Source organism: Oncorhynchus mykiss, chromosome 18 (genome assembly GCF_013265735.2).
Source record: "Oncorhynchus mykiss isolate Arlee chromosome 18, USDA_OmykA_1.1, whole genome shotgun sequence".
Lineage (NCBI taxonomy): Eukaryota > Metazoa > Chordata > Actinopteri > Salmoniformes > Salmonidae > Oncorhynchus > Oncorhynchus mykiss.
In genome coordinates this window covers 30,497,890-30,519,442 of record NC_048582.1, presented here as the reverse complement: position 1 = coordinate 30,519,442, position 21,553 = coordinate 30,497,890, and the positions used below count along the sequence as shown (strand labels likewise).

General features: G+C 46.2%; 2 protein-coding genes across 2 annotated transcripts; one reads left to right on the top strand and one right to left on the bottom strand.

Moving 5' to 3' along the window:
* On the bottom strand, nucleotides 1-823 carry LOC118940974 (ubiquitin-conjugating enzyme E2 A-like). The gene is made up of 3 exons (XM_036951036.1): nucleotides 760-823; nucleotides 582-670; nucleotides 1-147 (listed from the first exon to the last, which is right to left on the bottom strand). Exons 1-3 carry the CDS (start codon nucleotides 821-823, stop codon nucleotides 1-3), a joined length of 300 nt encoding a protein of 99 aa, XP_036806931.1.
* A 16,439-nt stretch (nucleotides 824-17,262) lies between these two features.
* On the top strand, nucleotides 17,263-21,260 carry LOC110515180. The gene has a single exon (XM_036952480.1). It carries the CDS (start codon nucleotides 17,263-17,265, stop codon nucleotides 20,560-20,562), a length of 3,300 nt encoding a protein of 1,099 aa, XP_036808375.1. The 3' UTR covers nucleotides 20,563-21,260.
* Nucleotides 21,261-21,553: the final 293 nt, after the last annotated feature.

Here is a 21,553-nt window from a genome sequence, read left to right as displayed (position 1 = left end):
TCAGCTGTCCCTCCAGTTCTGCTTGATGATGGCCGAGACTCTCTTCTCGTACCGAGACTCTCTTGGCCGAGACTCTTTGTTTTCCTGGTACAGCTGTGCCGCTTGGCTGTTTGCAGGACTGTTGGGATTTGGTTTGTCCAGCAAAGACTGGAAAGACAAGGAAGAAGTTCCATGACCAAACAGCAACAATTAAACATGATGGAGGTAAGTTTAAATGTGTGTATGGATCATAGACATTATGGATAGATTACACTAGTGCAGGGTTCTCCAACTCTAGTGGAGCTACTAGCTGTGCAGGCTTTTGTTCCAGCCCTGCAATAACACACCTGACCCAGCTACTTATGGTCCAGACTCTAGAGAGAAGACCATGATTAGTTGAATATTTCAAGCAGGTGAGTTACTGCAGGGCTTCACAACCAGTAGCTCTCTGGGACAAGATTGGAGAATCCTGCACTAGTGTCATTGTGCACTGTACATTAGTTATGCATGCCACTTCCTTGATCTATGCAAACACACTGTGTAGACATACTGTGCATATGTGGTCAGTTAACTTTGATCATGAGGTTGTCCATACAACATACCTGGACAGAGGTGAGAATTGATGATATATCATAGGTTGGACTCCAGCGATTCTGAAGAATATCGAGACATATACTGCCATCAGCATACACTGGGGGATAGAGGAAACCACAAGAACAGGATCAAAGCACAATAGTAACAAATTACATTCCGAAAAGGAAAAGAAGACAAATGCCATACTATTTGGATGAAACATCTTAGAGACGAATCTGACTGTGGGTGGTTTGTTTGGATACTCTTCCATGACCTCAAAATCAAATCAAATCAAATTTTATTGGTCACATACACATGGTTAGCAGATGTTAATGTGAGTGGAGTGAAATTCTTGTGCTTCTAGTTCCGACCGTGCAGTAATATCTAACAAGTCATCTAACAACTTCACAACAACTACCTTTTACACACAAGTGTAAAGGAATTAATAAGAATATGTACATGTAAAATATATGGATGAGCGATGGCCAAACGGCATAGGCAAGATGCAGTAGATGGTATAGAGTACAGTATATACATATGAGATGAGTAATGTAGGGTACGTAAACATTATACAAAGTGGCATTGTTTAAAGTGACTAGTGATACATTTATTACATCCCATTTTTAATTATTGAAGTGGCTAGAGATTTGAGTCAGTATGTTGGCAGCAGCCACTCAATGTTAGCGATGGCTGTTTAACAGTCTGATAGCCTTGAGATAGAATCTGTTTTTCAGTCTCTCGGCCCCAGCTTTGATGCACCTGTATTGACCTCGCCTTCTGGATGATAGCGGGTTTTGGTAGCGGGCCATGTCAGTGGCAATGTATTGTCCTCAAAGCGAGCAAAGCGAGCAAAAAGTTGTTTAATGGATGGGAGAGTTGTGAGACAAAGAGCTGCAGCAGATCAAGTGAACTAACACCAATGGTATCTGACATGACATGTATAGGCTTCAGATGTCAGAACGAAGGCTGGCCTACTTACCATCCTCAAAAGGTATTCTCTCTGGCCTGCAATGGAAATAATGCATTGAATGACTTACTCTCAGAGAACCTACATCAAGTGGTCTACATGGTCTTATGGATCTGTCAGTTGATTCTACTTTGGACTGGCTTAGTAAACAAAATTCCGTCCAAGGAGGCGAGATGTGCCGGCAGTGTGTACCACCGACAACATTGAGTCACTATTAGTAAATACTTGTAAAAATGTCCATTCTTTAAAGTTTTCCTTATACCTATGTCTGTCCTGTGTAACAGCAAGCTTTCTTTTGGTGCTGAAATCCATCGTTTTTGATAAGAGTAGCATTTTATGCAACCTCTGCCAAGGAAGCCGTTGTTTGTTATTAAAGGAGAAGGAGCAGCCTGTATTTTTTGGTTTGGGCAGGGGACAAATAATGCAATTTATTTAAAAAATATGGATTCCAAATCCAACTGACAACTCTATAACAATCAGGACAAGCACAGGTTCACATTAAGCATTCAAGAATGGAGATTTATAAAGGTATCGAGTGTGTCACGCCCTGGTCTAAGTATTTTGTGTTTTTCTTCATGTATTGGGTCAGGCCAGGGTGTGGCATCGGGTTTTTGTATTGTGGTGTGTTTTGTCTGGGGGTTTTGGTGTGTATGTATTGGGATTGTAGCTAGTGGGGTTATCTAGCAAAGTCTATGGCTGTCTGGAGTGGTTCTCAATCAGAGGCAGGTGTTTATCATTGTCTCTGATTGGGAACCATATTTAGGCAGCCATATTCTTTGAGTTTGTTGTGGGTGATTGTCCTTAGAGTCCTGATGTCCTTGTTCTGTGTTAGTTTACACAAGTATAGGCTGTTTCGGTTTTCGTTACGTTTATTGTTTTTGTAGTGTTTGTGTTTAGTGTGTTTTTTCATTAAACATGAATCGCAATTGACACGCTGCATTTTGGTCCGACTCTCCTTCTCACCAAGAAAACCGTTACAGAATCACCCACCACAAACGGACCAAGCAGCGTGTCAACAGGCAGGAGCAGCCCAAAGAGGAGATGCGCTATAAGGATTTCTGGACATGGGAGGAAATCCTAAACGGAGAAGGACCCTGGGCTCAGCCTGGAGAATATCGCCGCCCCAAAGAAGAACTGGAGGCGGCGAAAGCGGAGAGGTGCCGGTATGAGGAGGCAGCACGGCGACTCGGAAGGAAGCCTGAGAGTCAGCCCCAAAAATGTATTGGGGGGGGGGCTCAGGGAGAGTGTGAGTCAGGAGTCAGACCTGAGCCAACTCTCCCTGTTTATCGTGAGGAGCCAAGGAGGAGACCAGAACCAGAGCCGGTGTTGGTGAGCGAAACAGAGACTGTGAAGGAGTTAATGGGGAAATTGGAGGAGAGAGAAATGAGGGAGTTGCTGTGTTGGTGCTTTTTGCATGGAATTCGCCCGACGGAACGTGTCGGGGATTTGATGGCACCCGGGTTAGCGCTCCATACTCGTCCTGAGGTGCGTGTTAGTCGGCTGGTGAAGTTGGTGCCAGCCTCACGCACCAGGCCTCCTGTGCACATCCCTAGCCTTGCACGTCCTGTGCCAGCACTGCTCTCAAGATCTCCAGTACGCCTTCACGGTCTAGCCCATCCTGTGCCACCTCCACACTCCAGCCCTCCGGTAGCAGCTCCCCGCACCAGGCTTCCTGTGCGTGTTCTCGGTTCAGTACCACCAGTACCAGCACCACGCATCAGGCCTACAGTGTGCCTCGCCTCTCCAGCGCTGCCGGAGCCTTTCTCCTCTCCTGCGCTGCCGGAGTCTCCCGCCTGTTTAGCGCAGCCAGAGCCTCTCTCCTCTCCTGCGCTGCCGGAGTCTCCCGCCTGTTCAGCGCAGCCAGAGCTGCCAGCCTGCATAGAGAAGCCAGAGCTGCCAGCCTGCATGGAGCAGCCAGAGCTGTCAGTCTGCATGAAGCAGCCAGAGCTGTCAGTCTGCATGAAGCAGCCAGAGCTGTCAGTCTGCATGAAGCAGCCAGAGCTGTCAGTCTGCATGAAGCAGCCAGAGATGTCAGTCTGCATGAAGCAGCCAGAGCTGCCAGCCTGCATGGAGCAGCCAGAGCTGTCAGTCTGCATGAAGCAGCCAGAGCTGTCAGTCTGCATGAAGCAGCCAGAGATGTCAGTCTGCATGGAGCAGCCAGAGCTGTCAGTCTGCATGGAGCAGCCAGAGCTGTCAGTCTGCATGGAGCAGCCCGAGCTGCCAGTCTGCAATGAGCTGCCAGTCTGCACGGAGCTGCCAGTCTGCACGGAGCTGCCAGTCTGCACGGAGCTGCCAGTCTGCACGGAGCTGCCAGTCTGCACGGAGCTGCCAGTCTGCAAGGAGCTGCCAGTCTGCAAGGAGCTGCCAGTCTGCACGGAGCTGCCAGTCTGCACAGAGCTCTCAGTCTGTAAGGAGCTGCCAGTCTGCAAGGAGCTGCCATTCTGCACGGAGCCGCCAGAGCTGCCAGTCTGTAAGAAGCCGCCAGAGCTGTTAGCCTACATGGAGCAGCCAGAGCCGCCAGTCAGCATGGAGCAGCCAGAGCCGCCAGACAGTATGGAGCAGCCAGATCTTTCAGTCTGCCAGGATCCGCCAGTCAGCCAGACTCTTCCAGATCTGCCAGTCAGCCAGACTCTTCCAGATCTGCCAGTCAGCCAGACTCTTCCAGATCTGCCAGTCAGCCAGACTCTTCCAGATCCGCCAGTCGGCCAGGATCCGCCAGTCGGCCAGGATCCGCCAGTCGGCCAGGATCCGCCAGATCTGCCAGTCAGCCAGGATCTGCCAGTCAGCCAGGATCTGCTAAAACCACCAGCCAGCCAGGATCTGGTAGATCTACCTACCTGCCTGAGCTTTCTCTCACTCCCGAGCTTTCTCTCACTCCCGAGCTTTCTCTCACTCCCGAGCTTTCTCTCACTCCCGAGCTTCCCCTCAGTCCCGAGCTGCCTCAGTCCCGAGCTGTCCTTCAGTCCCGATCTGCTCCTCAGTCCAGTGGGTTTCTGGGTGAGGACTACTAGGCCATGGTCGGCGGCGAGGGTGGACTATCCAGGGACGCGAGGAGAGGGGACTAAGACATTGACTGAGTGGGTTCCACGTCCCGCGCCGGAGCCGCCACCATGAACAGACGCCCACCCGGACCCTCCCTATTGTTTTGAGGTGCGTTCGGGAGTCCGCACCTTAGGGGGGGGGGGGTTCTGTCACGCCCTGGTCTAAGTATTTTGTGTTTTTCTTCATGTATTGGGTCAGGCCAGGGTGTGGCATCGGGTTTTTGTATTGTGGTGTGTTTTGTCTGGGGGTTTTGGTGTGTATGTATTGGGATTGTAGCTAGTGGGGTTATCTAGCAAAGTCTATGGCTGTCTGGAGTGGTTCTCAATCAGAGGCAGGTGTTTATCGTTGTCTCTGATTGGGAACCATATTTAGGCAGCCATATTCTTTGAGTTTGTCGTGGGTGATTGTCCTTAGAGTCCTGATGTCCTTGTTCTGTGTTAGTTTACACAAGTATAGGCTGTTTCGGTTTTCGTTACGTTTATTGTTTTTGTAGTGTTTGTGTTTAGTGTGTTTTTTCATTAAACATGAATCGCAATCGACACGCTGCATTTTGGTCCGACTCTCCTCTCACCGACTCTCACAGAGTGGTGCATGTTTGAAGTTTTCAGCATCCCTTGAGAAAATGTGAATGCAACATGGTATCTTTGACACTGTTATGCAAGCAGACAGTATTTAAACCACATACAATATGCACCCAATTTGAACTGAAGTATTATAAGAAACCTGTTTCATCGTTTTCCCAGCTTCTCATTTCGTTGAAACTGCTCAAACTGATGATATTTGGACATTTCGCAGAGGAACTAGCTTTCCACTGTTTTGGAGTTATTGCATTTTTTCCGGTCCCTAAACGAAAGACAACTTTATGGGTGTTAACTAGAATACTAATGCATTCATTCTATCGATGTAAGACATTATTCTGGTGAGCTGTCACACCCTGACCATGTTTTGCTTTGTATGTTTCTATGTTTTGGTTGGTCAGGGTGTGAGCTGAGTGGGCATTCTATGTTACATGTCTAGTTTGTCTAGTTCTATGTTTGGCCTGATATGGTTCTCAGAGGCAGGTGTTCGTCATTGTCTCTGATTGGGAACCATATTTAGGTAGCCTGTTGGGTTTTGTGGGTGATTGTCCTTAGTGTCCTGATGTCCTTGTTCCTGTCTCTGTGTTACTTTGCACCAGTATTAGGCTGTTTCGCCTTTTGTGTTACGTTTATTGTTTTTGTATTTGATTCGTGTTTACCTTGTTTTATTAAACATGAATCGCAATAGCCATTTTGCATTTTGGTCTGACTCTACTTCACCCAAAGAAAACCGTGACATGAGCACTACTTTATTTAGTCTTCTGGAGCAACAAGTTATGACCGACGAGAACCTGCATGTATCTAACTACAGTTGACAAATAAATGGCCAACCAAATGTCAGAGATTATAAGCAGAAATGTATCTAAATTAGGGGTGAAAGTAGCCTAAGCCAGTGGGCTACAAGGTCCAGTATAGAGTATCAGCAAAATCAATGATTATGGTGGATAGAACTGTGCAGGTAGCCAACTTTCTGAAGTGATTTGTTTGACAATCAGATGTAAACATCTTCACACAACACCCAGGATTTCCGAAACTAAGCCTAAGCCCATGAAAAACAACAGTAAATGGGGTAAGATGCCACAGTATCCTGTCTAAGATCAGCAGATCCGAGGCATCTTATCCAGGATTCTCAAAACCAGGATTTAAGCTTTTTCGGGTTATTGTAAACAGGATATGATGTTTATATAACTCAAACAGAATAGTTGAGTATCCTGAATAATAATGGGATATTGGTGTGTAATGCAGATATTGAGCGACGTCTTTGATATTTTAACAACCATCTAATTTTGCCAATAATCTTAAATAAATATTCGATGTAATGTTAATTGTGTAGCTCCACTGTGTAACCCCACAATAGACCAGGTGAAAAGAGCAACATTAGCTTTGCTGCACATTATGCACATTACAAATGGCTACATAAAACCACATAACATGCTAATAGTGTCAGAACTAGCTAAATATAAAACACAAAAGAGGGCACCAGTGCAGCAACACAATTGTGACCTTATTTGGGGATTAAAATCTGTTGAAACAACACAGGAAACCTTTTCAGGTTGTTTATTAGTAATGGTGTCATATACACGTTTTATGGTAATTATTTTACAGCTTGCTGTAATTATAGAATTTTAAATTACTATTCATATATGACCCAACTATACACGTCAGCTGCTACAGCGACTGAAATGACTGCAACACTTAACAAAGCTGTAGTAGTTTCAGAATGGGTTACGACTAAATATTTCCAAAACTAAAACCATTGTATTTGGGACAAATCATTCACTAAACCCTGAACCTCAACTATGTCTCATAATGAATCATGTGGAAATTGAGCAAGTTGAGGTGACTAAACTGCTTGGAGTAACCCTGGATTGCAAACTGCCACGGTCAAAACATGTTGAGAAGTCTGTGAAGTCTGCCTTCTTAACAACACTATCAACAAGGCAGGTCCCAAAGGCCCTGGTTTTGTGACACCAAGACTACCGTTCTGTAGTGTGGTCAGGTGCCACAAAGAGGGACTTGGGAAAATTGCAGTTGGCTCAGAACAGCAAAAGTATAATGGAGAGATAATATTAATGACATGCATGTCAATCTCTCATGGCTCAAAGTGGAAGAGAGATTGACTTCATCATTACTTGTTTTTGTAAGAGGTGTTGACAAGCTGAATGTACCGAGCTGTCTGTTTAAAATACTAGCACACAGCTCGGACATCCATGCATACCCCACAAAACATGCCACTAGAGGTCTCTTCACAGTCCCCAAGTCCAGAACAGACTATGGGAGGTGCACAGTACTAAACTCAGCAACATAAAAAAAAAGTCCACTTACTGTCAACTGCGTTAATTTTCAGCAAACTTAAAGTGTAAATATTTGTATGACCATAAGATTCAACAACTGAGACATAAACTGAACAAGTTGCACAGACATGTGACTAACATAAATTGAATAATGTATCCCTGAACAAAGGAGGGGGGTCAAAATCAAAAGTAACAGTCAGTATCTGGTGTAGCCACCAGCTGCATTAAATACTGCAGTGCATCTCCTCCTCACGGACTGCACCAGATTTGCAGTTTTTTGCTGTGAGATGTTACCCCACTCTTCCACCAAGGCACCTGCAACTTCCCTTACATTTCTGGTGGGGAATGGCCCTAGCCCTCACCCTCCGATCCAACAGGTCCCAGACGTGCTCAATGGGATTGAGATTCGGGCTCTTTGCTGGCCATGGCAGAACACTGACATTCCTGTCTTGCAGGAAATCACGCACAGAACAAGCAGTATGGCTGGTGGCATTGTCATGCTGGGGGTTCACGTCAGGATGAGCCTGCAGGAAGGCTACCACATGAGGGAGGAGGATGTCTTCCCTGTAACGCACAGCGTTGAGATTGCCTGCAATGACAACAAGCTCAGTCCGATGATGCTGTGACACATCGCCCCAGACCATGACAGACCCTCCACCTTCAAATCGATCCCGCTCCAGAGTACAGGCCCGGTGGAACGCTCATTCCTTCGACGATAAACGTGAATCCGACACTCACCCCTGGTGAGACAAAACTGTGACTTGTCAGTGAAGAGCACTTTTTGCCAGTCCTGTCTTGTCCAGCGACAGTGGGTTTGTGCCCATAGGTGATGTTGTCGCCAGTGATGTCTGATGAGGACCTGCCTTACAACAGGCCTACAAGCCCTCAGCCCAGCCTCTCTCAGCCTATTGCGGACAGTCTGAGCACTGATGGAGGGATTGTGCGTTCCTGGTGTAACTCGGGCTGTTGTTGTTGCCATCCTGTATCTGTTCCACAGGTGTGATGGTCGGATGTACCGATCCTGTGCAAGTTTTGTTACATGTGGTCTGCTACTGCGAGGACAATCAGCTGTCCATCCTGTCTCCCTATAGTGCTGTCTTAGGTGTCTCACAGTACGGACATTGCATTTTGCAACTGATGTAAGCAGTAGAATCAGATTTAAATAGCAGGTAAAAATACACCTTATGGAACAACGGGGACTGTGAAGAGACACACACAAAGGAACAGACACATGCATACGCTATGATGTTTCTGTGTTATGCATTATAGCCCGTACCATATATATGATTGAATATTATCTGCTGTTGGCTTGTGTGGATGTACATGTATGTATGTGTTATGCAACATAGCTGACTTGAAACATTGTTAACAGTTTCAGGGCCATGGGCCTTTCTCATGATGGAAAAATACAGAGTAGCATCAAGACATGAACTGTTCAATGAGTTGGGGGGGGCACATTCAGAGCGGGGTGTTGCGAGAACAAGCTGTCTTTTGTTAGATAACAGGAGCCAGGTGCGAGATAACGGTATCGAGCATGAGCGCATGGATGTTCTTCACAGCAACAGTTACATCTATCAACAGAAGCGCCAAGAGGCGGGGACCAGCCTGAGCGCCTGCAATAGGCTGAGTAAGTTTAAACCACGCCCAGTCTCTACTCTGACAGGCCGGCTCGGAAGCCGGAACTACTACTGTCATCAGGGTATATTATAATATCTTTGTCAGGAACAAGTCAGTTCTCTGTATTGCCCTGCGAGGTGGGACAGAGAGCCCGTATATACGAAAATTGCATTTACCACTTATTGCTTAGCTAATAAAAAATACATAGTATACAATCGGTGACTCATTGTCATATTTATCCTGATACCAGATTCGAATTGACGCAAATCTAACAACGCACACATTGTGATATTGTTGTATGGTGGTATTGAACATTTTGTGTTGTGGATATGTGGTGGTGTAGGGATGTTATATGATGTACTGTTTTATCTTTAGCTCATTCAGTGCAAACAGTTCACTGTTATATCTTTTGTTTTATATGTAATGTGGGTGCTTTGGTGTGTTTGGACCCTAGGAAGAGTAGCTGCTGCCAAGGCAGAAGCTAATGTGGATACCTAATTAATACAAATACAAATTATACACTGAGCATATAAAATATTAAGAACACCTGCTCTTTCCATGACAGACTGACCAGGTGAATCCAGGTGAAAGCTATGATCCTTTATTGATGTTCAATCAGTGGAGATGAAGGGGAGGAGACAGGTTAAAGAAGGATTTTTTACACAACTGTGGGAAGCATAAAGTATTGGAGTATGTGGAATGCTTTCGACACCTTGTAGAGCATGCCCTAACGAATTGGGGCTGTTCTGAGGACAAATATTGAGTGCAACTCAATATTAGGAAGGTGTTCCTAATGTTTGGTAAAACTCTGTGTGTCTGGGACAATCTTCGCTTTATGGGTTGTCTCAGCTAAGTTCCTCCCGCGTCAGACAGGTTTGTGACATTAGTGAAGTGATGTGGTGACTAGTGTTGTGAGCTCACGAGAAAACAGCGGCGAAGACTTGGCTTCAGAAGCTGGACAGACAGAGTAAAACATGGTCATTAAAGTATACTAGTAGACAAGGCAGAGGTTTTGGTTGGACAGTTGGAAAGCTTGCTGATGAGAGTGGTTTGAGGGAGTTGGAGGTTAGCCCTTTGTGATAGGGGATGTTCCTCTGTGGTTACTCCCAGATCCTGTTGTTGATCTAACCTTGGTAGAGAAAAGGAACGAATGGTCAGAAGTCAGTGATATAAGGAAACTGGTTAACAATTACATTGGTAGAAATGTTTCACAGTTGGATCCAAGGACCCAGATAGTAGGCGCACAGGAGCAGGCATTTACGTTCCTGAATTTGATGTGCAGATATGTAGAAGACTAACAGATGAACTGTCAGTATACTTAGTTGAACTGTTGGCAATAATAGTTGCCTTCCAGTGGGTGGAGGACATACAACCTGATAGAATTATAGTATGCTGAGATTCTGTCTGTATTGAATCATCTGGTAAATCTAATAGGAGTGACCTACTATTGGAAGTATTAATGTTGTTATGATGAATTGAGAGAATGGGTGCAGTAGACTGATTCTGCTGTGTCCCAGCACATTTGGGTGTGGAAGGGAATTAAATTGTAGACCAGCTAGCCAAGAGCTTTGAAACAAGATATCATTGATGTTAATGTTCCACTGGGTAGAGGTGAGTCCAAATGTAAGATCAGAGCCATTTTGACAGATGTGTAGCAGAAGAGATGGGACTCTGAGCACAAGTATTTACAGTGCATTTGGAAAGTATTCAGACCCCCTTTTCCACTTTTTCTTACATTACAGCCTTATTATAAAATGGATTTAAAAAATAAAATCATTGCATCATTGCACTTAAGAAATTGTACATTGAACTTGTGATTACATGTGGTTGGCAAGCATGTGAATGGTTTGTGTCTGGAGTGTATGGTCGGTGAAAGGTGGAGCGTGTTGTTATATTGTTGTAAGTATGTTAAAGAGAGGGAAAGTGTATGGCCATTGATGTTAGACGAGGTTGGGAAAGGATTTAGGGGATGGGGTAAGATTCTATTAGAAGTTAGTAGGGCTCTTTTTTATTTTCTCCGAGGTACTGAGTTAGGTAGGATGATTTAGAAATGTTATAAACCGTGATTGACCAAACACTCCAACACAGTAGTTGGCGGCATGCACCTTTAACGTTGGTTTGCGAACTACCATTATATCATAGAAGAGCTCGCGCGATCTGGATGTATTGTACGACGCTAGCTGTGAACGGAATGCGACTTTGTAATGCCGAGTACAGCAGCTGTCAAGATTCAATTTACACACTTGCGCTTTACAATCAAATACATACGTCAATAATTGATGTGTGCAGGACCGCTTGCATCCGTTTATTTAGCACGTGCTTATTTGACGCGTATAGGGGTTAATTTAGCGCCTGCACCTGCTTACTTTACACGCGTAGCATTAAAAAGATTGCGTTTTGACCACTTGATTTAAGACCAAATCGGCGTTTCATAATATTGAAGCATGTCGAGGTATCGTCCCGGCACAACGGACGACTGAACGACACATTTGGAGTTAGCAGTTGAGTTGTCTGCTAATCAACATTAGCTATTTTGAGAACTGTCAAGTTAGCTAGTTACTTGTCTGTCACATTAGACCCAAGGGACTGTGGACTACCGCCAGCTACATCCTATTATTTTGCACTCAGTTGTTAACTTGTGGCCCTGCAATACACTATTTAGGCCGCTTCTATTGAAATGAAGAAGCGGGTATGCTTTCTCCAAGGACACTCAGCCAACGTTAGTGTCACCAAGCAAACTGATCTTCAGACCCAGTGCACCATGTACAGGGGCGGAAAGAAATGGACTCGACCAACAGGATACTAACTACACGGGGTTGAAGACCTACAACAGCCTCCCACAACCAGAAAGATCCACTGTTAATGGCTCAGGAAGGAATTGCTACTTGGTATTGTAAGGAAGTGCTATTTCTTATGCAGGTGACCAGCCTACTGCTATTACATTGCTATAACTGAGACAACGTATTTTCACAGTAAAACATGTTAGGTCCCATACAGGATAGCTCCCACACCCACACACACAGCACACACACATTATACACACTAACTGCCGAGGACACACAGATAAGACATACACCCACACATTGGGAGGAAAAGACAGCCTTGACTTGCAGAAACCAGCGCACACACCTAATCTCCTTTCTAGCCGAACATTGTGTGACTGAGGACAGCGCACACACCTAATCTCCTTTTTTAGCTGAACATTGTGTGACAAGGAACGGCACGACAAGACTCAGAGGGATGACGGACGGCCCAACAGGGCCAATCCAAGAAGACTACACCTCAGCCTGAACCAACCCGAAGACCCGATCTTCTAGAATCAACCTACTTTCTGTTCTGTATATGAGACATGTGCAAACTGTTAGCGGGGCTTCTTTTCTGCTGGTTCCTTAAGAACCGAATGAAATGGGCCCGTATACGTTGTACCAGATATCTTTACTCATAATTAAACTGTCACTTGTCATACAATAGACCACCTTGTCTGAATCGATCCTTGACCGGCTCACCCTCCTACATATCCCATTATCAACAGAATCTTGGTAGCAGAGAGATGGTTTACTAACGACCCAGTCCAGAGTGGTTGATGTGGGTGTGAGGGGGCGAGTTGGTGAAAGGACGGTTCCCGGAGGACAGGTGAAAACCATTCGGGGGTGGACAACAATTCTGCTCAACTCGGGAAACTGATCTCTGGTCGACCACAAAATAAGGTAAGCAAAACCTGTTTTATCAAACTTTGCATATTGTCGAATAGTCATACCAAATTACGATCAGTAGTACCGAGTGTGGGTAAGAATTTTTGTGTAAATTTTACATAAATAATGGACTTGAAATTGACAGTGAAGAAAACATATGTGGTAATTAGAATATCCCGATAGTCCGGCTTGAGAACGGTCCGGTGGCAGACACCGGTAAGGGATAAGTAGTAATTAGAATATTCTGATAGTCCGGCTTGAGAACGGTCCGGTGGCAGACACCGGTAAGGGATAAGTAGAAGTAGACCTAAATGAACTTACAACGTAGAATATTCTGATAGTCCGGCTTGCGAACGGTCCGGTGGCAGACACCGGTAAGGGATAAAATAGTCAATATAGAGTGCTACTGATAGTCCGGCTAGTGACCGGTCCGGCTTGAGTCCGGTAAGGTGATCTATAATTGAACATAGACGTGACCAGAGTTGCTACCGATTGTCCGGCTGGTGACCGGTCGGGCGTCTGAAAAAGGACGTGACCAGAGTTGCTACCGATAGTCCGGTTAGTGACCGGTCGGGCGTCTGCAAAAGTAGTATATAGAAACTCCAATTAGGCGTAGTGATAACCAATAGCCAGGCTGTGTCCGGTGAGGTTAAAATCCAATAGCCGGCTGTGTCCGGTGAGGTGTCTACAATAGATTAATGTATGTTGGACTGAAAAGTCCGCTTTGTGTTGTGGCCAGAATTAATGTGATAAATGTACTAATGTGTGATGTCATAGAATAAGATGTTCTAATTGATCAATTTTGTTTAAGACTATGTCCATGTAAGAATATTTGTGTGTTGACTATAGACTAAATGTAATCGGCGTTTCACAAGTCCCTGATATCATTACCAATATTTAAAATTATTGTGGAAAAAAGTATTTCCTAAATTCTAAAAATATATATATATATATATATATTATCCAAATTGTTAAAACATTAATGTTGAAGATCATTTCCTGAATTGGGGGCTCGTGTTTAATCATTAAAACATTATTGCCGAAAATTCTGGATATATGACGGAGAGGCTCTGAGTTAAGACAGAGTACGAGTAATAGTGTCTCCTAAGAATACATCACTGGCACGAGCCAGTGACGGGCTAAGTATATCCAGAGAGTGTACAAAATATTTCCAAAAAACACGTAAATATTATTAAACTAAAATGGCGACTCCGCAACCTCCAAAATTAAAATTCAATGATTTTCTAGATCAACGTATGCAAGATAGGTCAGGAGGAAAGGAACAGTGGAAGTCAATAAAGAAGGTTTGGGAAGGGTTGAAGTTGAAGTGGACACAGGCAGGTTATTTAGTAGGGGGAACGCCAAATAGGGTCCAGCTTAGCACAATGGAAGGCGAGTTGCGTGAAGCATTACAGGAAGCTAAAGACAGGGAGATAGAACAGAACAAATTGCATGTATTCAAGAAGGAAGGGACTAAACAGAGAGAGAAAGCAGAAGCTGAATTGAGAATAGGCACTTGGGCTATCGAGGAGACCCGTAGAGCACAACTGAACAAAAAAACGGAAGTGATGGGGGTAGTGGCTGGGGCGGAGGCGGAGTCATCAATGGAGGCGACACAGGGGAGTGACGAAGTCAAATTGGCCCCTGCAGCAGTCTCCCCCACTCCTGTGCCACGTTTATACCCGAAGCTACCAGAAGAGGTCACTCAACCACCACCATATTCATTGACAACCCAAGCTCCCTCAGCCCCCTCCATCCAGGCACCAGTTCTCCACATCGAGGAAGGCCTGCTACAGGGACAGGTGTCAATGCATTTGACTGGAGGCTATATAGACTGTGAGGAGGTAGGACAACCCTCCACCCCCTGCTCTCTAGAAGGCGGATTGGTGTCCACACCCCATGGGGGTCGAAGCCTACAAGAATGTGGAGAAGGACAGGTAACCGTGGGAGAAAGGAGCCGTGACTCATGTAAGTCACTCAAATTTTCCCAAGAACCCTTAATGAACACCAGCCTACTGCAGCCATCAAGTTATCAGACACTCACGTCTCACTCCTTTCAGTCAAAGCCTTCCATTCAGTTCAGAGAGCTACCAGACTCCATCAGATCCCCTGCATCTCGAAGTGTTGGGTCAGCCAGATCCCACCTGAACGAAAGAACCAGGGGAACTACTGTCTACAGTGGGGAGCATGAGCATTCCTGTCCTGAAGTGGATGTCCAACGTGAATATACCTATTCACACAACGAGCCTGAGGAAGAGGACGAAGATGAGCTAGAAAGAGTGACAACTGATGAAGTATGGCAAGCTGCCCTACAACTTAATGCGGAACACAGACATGCAACCGGAAAGGGTGGACCATGGCAACTGAATGGGTATTACTTGGGAGATGTTGAAGACCTGCATGGACAGATACCGCCGAGACCGGCACCTAGGAGGTCTAAACGCATACAAGACAAAAATCAACTAAGAAGAGAACAAGAACTACAAATGCCTCTGAGACTGAGTGAGAACAAAAAAAACAAAGAATATGTGCCATGGAAAATGCAAGACCTCACCGCCATAATGGAACAACTTCCTAGTCTCCACGGAGGAGCATCAGCTTGGCTACTACAGTTACAGACCCTCACATCAGGATTCCGGCTGGCACTCGGAGACATGAAAGCGTTGTTGGCAAGAGCAACCGATCACACCACCATGAATGTATTGATAAATACCGCTGGTCTGGGGACCCACCCAGGTGCCACTCCACCAGAGAAGTATCGCACTCAACTATGGGCAGAACTCAGAAGAGCCTACCCCACCGAGAAGAATTTTGCTGCACTATCATCTTTCACCATGCATGCAGGAGAACAGGCAGCCGAATATCTGGATAGGGCTAAGACAACATGGAGGTCAGTGCATGGAGAACCGTTCGACCACTCAGAAACCTCCATGGCTATGTGGAAAGAAATGGTGGTGAATGGGACACCGGGAACTGTAAAGACTAAATTGCGAAACACAGTCGGGCTATGTGCCATGCCACTAACCCAATTCAACTCCCATGTGCACCACCATATCACCCAGCACTGCAAGGATACAGGAGCTGCGGACACAGAGGTGAAAGCTCTACAGGTACAACTGCTGAAGATACAGCTTAAAGAGGCCCAAAAGGCAGCACAGCCAAAGAAGCAGATGTTGGCTGAGGACCAAATCATTCCACAAGTGGTGGAAGCTACCGTGAAACAAATGATGGCGGGGGCAGCTCCAGTTAGCACACCAACCTCTGTAGCCTACGCTGCTTCCCCAATATCTTACCCACCTCAGGCCTATCCTGCCCAAGGCTTCACACCCAGAGGACCTACTACAACATACTACAGCCCCCAATCAAATCCGCAGTGGGGATTGAGACCTACTGGCCAATGTCACAATTGTCACCAAATTGGACATTTTGCCAAATACTGCCCGTACCCATTGACGCCTCAACAACAGCAGTTCATAATGAACAGAGGAAGAGGATACGGCCCTAGGGGAAGGGGTGCACCTCGAATGACGGGACCACCACCACCACCACCACCAGGATCCCCCTATCCACAACCTGTGTACAACCACCCAGGACAACCAGCACCTCCAGTACCATTCCAGGGAATGTCTGAAGCATACCCTCCATGGGAATGAAGGTGCCCACCACCACCTGACGAGGCGGAGGTCCAACATTTTTCTGTATATACGGAGCCTACTGTCACGTGTGAAGTAGGAGGTGTCACTCATCAATTTCTTGTGGACACCGGATGTACATATTCTGCGATCAGATCTCCTCAGCCTTTGTCTACTGATTCCATACAGGTGGTGGGGGTGTCGGGAAGACCGGAAACACAACACAAAACTGAACCTCTCCTTTTCCAGTGGGGACCTTCAAAGCTGAGGCACCAATTTCTATACTGTCCTAATTGTCCCATTAATCTGTTGGGGAGAGACCTACTCTGTAAAATGGGGTGTTACATCTGTCTCACCGAAAACGGAGTTGAAGTGTCAGTCAGACCTACGCCAACGGGAAGAGTGTTAATGCTTCCCATTTTACCGACTCCCCCACTGTCTCTGACCCAGGAAATCTATTGGCTAAAATGCCTGGAAAATGGACCCTCCACCCCGGAGATACAGTTCCAGTTTAACTTGTGGAGAAAGCTTATCTATACTCTACATCCTTACAAGACTCCCCAAGCTGAGTTACACTGTACTCTCAATGTAACTGAGGATGAAAATACACCTTACACTGATGATTGGGATGAAAACATGATGCACCAAACCCCAACCATTAGGTGTGTCTCAATTGTTTGTGGACCAGAGGGGGTAGCTGCCCCTGTGATTTTACCTTCTCATCTGAAGCCCTGGTATCTGTTGGGGCCTGACTCATCACCCCATGTGACACTGGCAGTGGGGAATGGACATGAAGCCAGAAGCCTGGGTCCTATGATACGTCGAGCATCGAAACTCCAATGGGTACCTACCTCCACACCAGGGTTGATGAAAGCTACTACTGAAGACATGTGGAGACTAACAATGGTAGACACGGAAGAAACCTGTAAGCCTGAGCGTCTTGCCCTACCCAGGCACCATGGTAAACCCTATTCAGATCACCCATCGTCTACAGCACTGCTGGATTCCATTGACAAATCTATCTGGAGTACCTCACCTTTCGATGTGGGCAAACTACAAGTTACCCCAGTTGCCATCACCCTGTTGGATCCGTCTCAACCTCCAATCTACAGACCCCAATATCGTCTCAAGCCTGAGCAGGTAGAGGGGATTCGCCCCACTATTGAGGGGCTATTGGGAGCTAACTGCATTTACCGAACTCAATCTCCATGGAACACCCCAATTCTGCCTGTTCTGAAGGCAGATGGTGAAACCTACAGGATGGTACAAGACTTCAGAGCTATCAATGAAGCTACTTTGGGGGTTGACCTACCTGTTCCTGATCCACACATCACCCTGAGCAATCTGTCGCCGAAACACCAATATTTCACTGTCGTGGACCTTGCTAATGCTTTCTTTAGCGTTCCTCTGGATGAGGGGTCTCAGCCTCTGTTTGCATTCACTTACGAAAACCAGCAGTACACGTATTCTGTGCTTCCCCAGGGCTACCGTTGTTCCCCCGGAATTTTCAATTACATCCTGAAAAAACACTTGGGAGAACTCACCCTTCCGGAAGGCACGGTACTCATCCAATACGTTGACGATCTCCTCCTGGGAGCCCCCACTTCGGACCTGTGCTTAGAAATCACCAAAGTCCTGCTGGACTTTTTGGCTAGCAAAGGGTACAAGGTCAAGAAATCAAAAGTCCAGATGTGCAGAAGGACAGTACTCTTTTTGGGTAGAGAAATATCAGGAGACGGAGCTGGACTCTCTACTTCACACAGAAGCTCCATTCTTCACCATCCCAGACCAACCACAGTTGCTGGTATGCTCTCGTTTTTGGGTTTGACGGGGTACAGCCGTACACACATTCCTGACTACACTGCCAGGACTGAACCACTGAGGGAAATAGTCAGACATGCAGGCTCAAGAAACCTTCATGCTCCTCTTATCTGGTCACCTGAGGCCTCTGCTGCATTTGGCCAGTTGAAAACAGACTTGGCTGTGGCTGCAGCTCTCACTGCACCTGACTATGGCAAGACTTTCCATTTGGATGTTTCTGAAAAAGAAGGATTCACCTCATCCGTTCTTTTCCAGAAACATGAGGGGGAGAGAAGAGTCCTGATGTACCACTCCTCAAAATTGGATCACATTGAAATGGGGCAAACCACATGCTCAAGATACGTTGCAGCTGTTGCTAAAGCCATTGAAAAAACTGCTCACCTCGTAATGTGCCACAAAATGGAGATCCACACCCACCATGGTGTTGCAGCGTACTTGATGGCGAAGGAATTCACCTTCAGTGCAGAGAGAAAAAACAAAATTCAGAACAAATGTACACAGTCACACATCACGTTTGTCAACACAGACAAGAACATGGCTGATGCCCTTAATGCGGAAGAAGGAATGACCCACGTCTGCGCAGAAAGAGCTGCTCAAGAACTTAAACTCAGACCAGACCTGGAAAATGAACCCATATTGACTGCAGACCTATGGCTGTACACTGACGGGTGTTGTTACAGAGGAGAAGAAGGCAACATAGCAGCATACGCAGTAGTACAACAGACTGTGGATGGAGCTCACACCACCCTGGAATCAGGTATAATACCTCAGCCCGCATCAGCCCAATTGGCAGAGATAATTGGACTCACCCAAGCATTAACACTGGCCAAAGGGAAAAAGGTCAACATATACACTGACTCAGCATATGCTCATGGAGCAGTACACATCGATGGACCACAATGGGTCAGACGAAACTTTACCACTACTGGAAATCTACCAATCAAGCACAAGACCCAGATGGAGCGTCTGATTGCTGCTGTATCACTTCCTGAAAAAGTGGCCATAATGAAATGCAAGGGCCATCAGATATTGAACTCCAAGATCAGCAAGGGAAATGATGCTGCAGACCAGGCAGCTAAGAAAGCAGGAGGATACACTCCCAGACAAATGGTTCTCCAAATCAGTCCACCTAGGACTGAATTGACTAACCAACACATCAAAGAACTACAACAAGCAGCCGGACCATATGAACACTCAGTGTGGGGACAGAGGGGAGCGACGAAAGGTCCTGATGAACTGTGGCGATGCCATGATGGCAGACTAGTGGCCCCTGCAAACCTCTGTCCTGAACTAATCAGAGAAGCACATGGACCAACACACGAAGGGAAACTGAAGACTCTACAGAGAGTCTCCTACGTATGGTGGCATCCATACATGAAAGAAATGACAGATTTGTTCTGTGACAGTTGTGCCATCTGTGGAAGTCACAATCCAAAGAAACCTTACCAAACACCAATGGGTCACTATCCGGTACCCAATGCCTGTTTCCAAGACATCAGCATAGATTTTACAGACATGGGAGCGGATCAGGTGAAGGGAGGAAAGAGATATTTGCTAGTAATGGTAGACAGATTCTCTAAGTGGGTAGAGGCCATTCCTACAGCAAAGGAGGATGCGAAGTCAGTCATTAAGTGGCTACAAACGGAACTTATACCTAGGTATGGGGTTCCTCGACAAATCAGGTCCGACAATGGGTCCCACTTCTCAAATCAGCACCTAAGACAGGTGGAGGAGAGGTTTGGCATTACACACAAGTTTGGCTCAGTGTATAAGCCGCAGTCGCAGGGCCTTGTGGAACGCTGTAATCAAAATCTGAAAGCTAAGATAGCTAAAGTGTGTGCAGGGACCAAATTGACCTGGGTGGAAGCCCTGCCCCTGGCACTGATGGCCATGAGGTCCTCACCAGGTGCAGGGACACATCTTTCACCCCATGAAATAATGACAGGTAGAGTAATGCCAGGGCCACCAAGAGAGGGAGGTCATATGCCCCCTCTTGATGTGCACCAAATAGGGATGTCTGACTATGTGAAGAAATTGACGGAATTGTCTGCAGCTCTCTCCAAAAAGATACACCGTGTCGCAGAGAGGGAGCTGACTGACGTCCCGGAACAACCAAGGGTAAAAGTTGGGGACTGGGTAAGGATCAAGGTCCACAAGAGAAAGTGGGCTGATCCCAGGTGGACTGGACCGTACGAAGTGAAGGAGGTTACTTCACACTCAGTCCAGGTCAAAGGTAAATCAGGCGTACCTTGGCACCACCTGACACATTGTACACCAGCCCCAACCCCTGCCAGAACTCTGGCTGAAGTAAGAAGTGATTTACTCACATCCAATTCGAATTCAAATTCTGACATCCCTCCCGTCTGATCATGTGGAGGAGACTCCCATCCTCAGATGATAGGGACACTAGAGTAGCACCATGGGCTAGAAGGGCTAGGAGACCATGGGAAAGACTGGGTTGTTCTGGCCCATTGTTTGTCCTAATTATAGTCAATGTTGTTTTGACATTGGGAGTAATGATATGGGCAGCCCAGCGTATAATCACTGACCAGGAACAGACTACCCAGCTAAACATCACCAATGCTTCAATATTCTCGGATACGCATGTTCTGTCTAAACGTCAAGTTCAGAATAATGACTTTGAGTGTACTGCAGAATTGATTAGGTCAGCTACTCTGTGTATCCCGCCTAACGCTACTACCACTGTTATACTTACCTGGGGTGTTATTGGAAGCCCAGGTGGCGGTTATGGTACTCATGCAATCAGTTGGTCTAGATCAGTGTGGTACATGACGTGGAAGAATTTAGTGGCAGAGACTGGTCCTGACTGGTCTAGCTGGACAGTGCATCAGATGGCACTCCTGTGGCGGAGCAGGTTGACGTTAACTAAAGTTACAACTGGTTTGAAATTGGTAATCAAACACAGGGAAGGTGGTATCGGCTGTACCCCCTTCTTATTGGCACCATGGGAAGAGCAGAGAGTCTATTGGCATCTTAAGATTTGTTTTACTAACATAACCACCCCTCAAGCTGTTCTTTCTAAGCGACAGGTGGTATCCACTTCGGATCCTAGATTGGGGCCTATTATCATCTCGTCCGGATTGAATCCGCCTACAGTAGATGATTCCATCCTTATGACGTCTGGAGTCTCAGGTTTCTCCAATAATTGGTTACTACTGACTGAAGAAGCTGGAAAGGCGGCCCGTACTGACTGTGTGGTATGTATGGGAGCTAGGCCTCTCCTTCGCATTGTGCCTGCAGCCTTACCTGACAATTGTGTTTTCCCTGTTATGAGATTTAATAACCCACCCCAGAACTGTTCTTCCTGGGACAAGGTTTATCCACTAGTCAAGGGCAG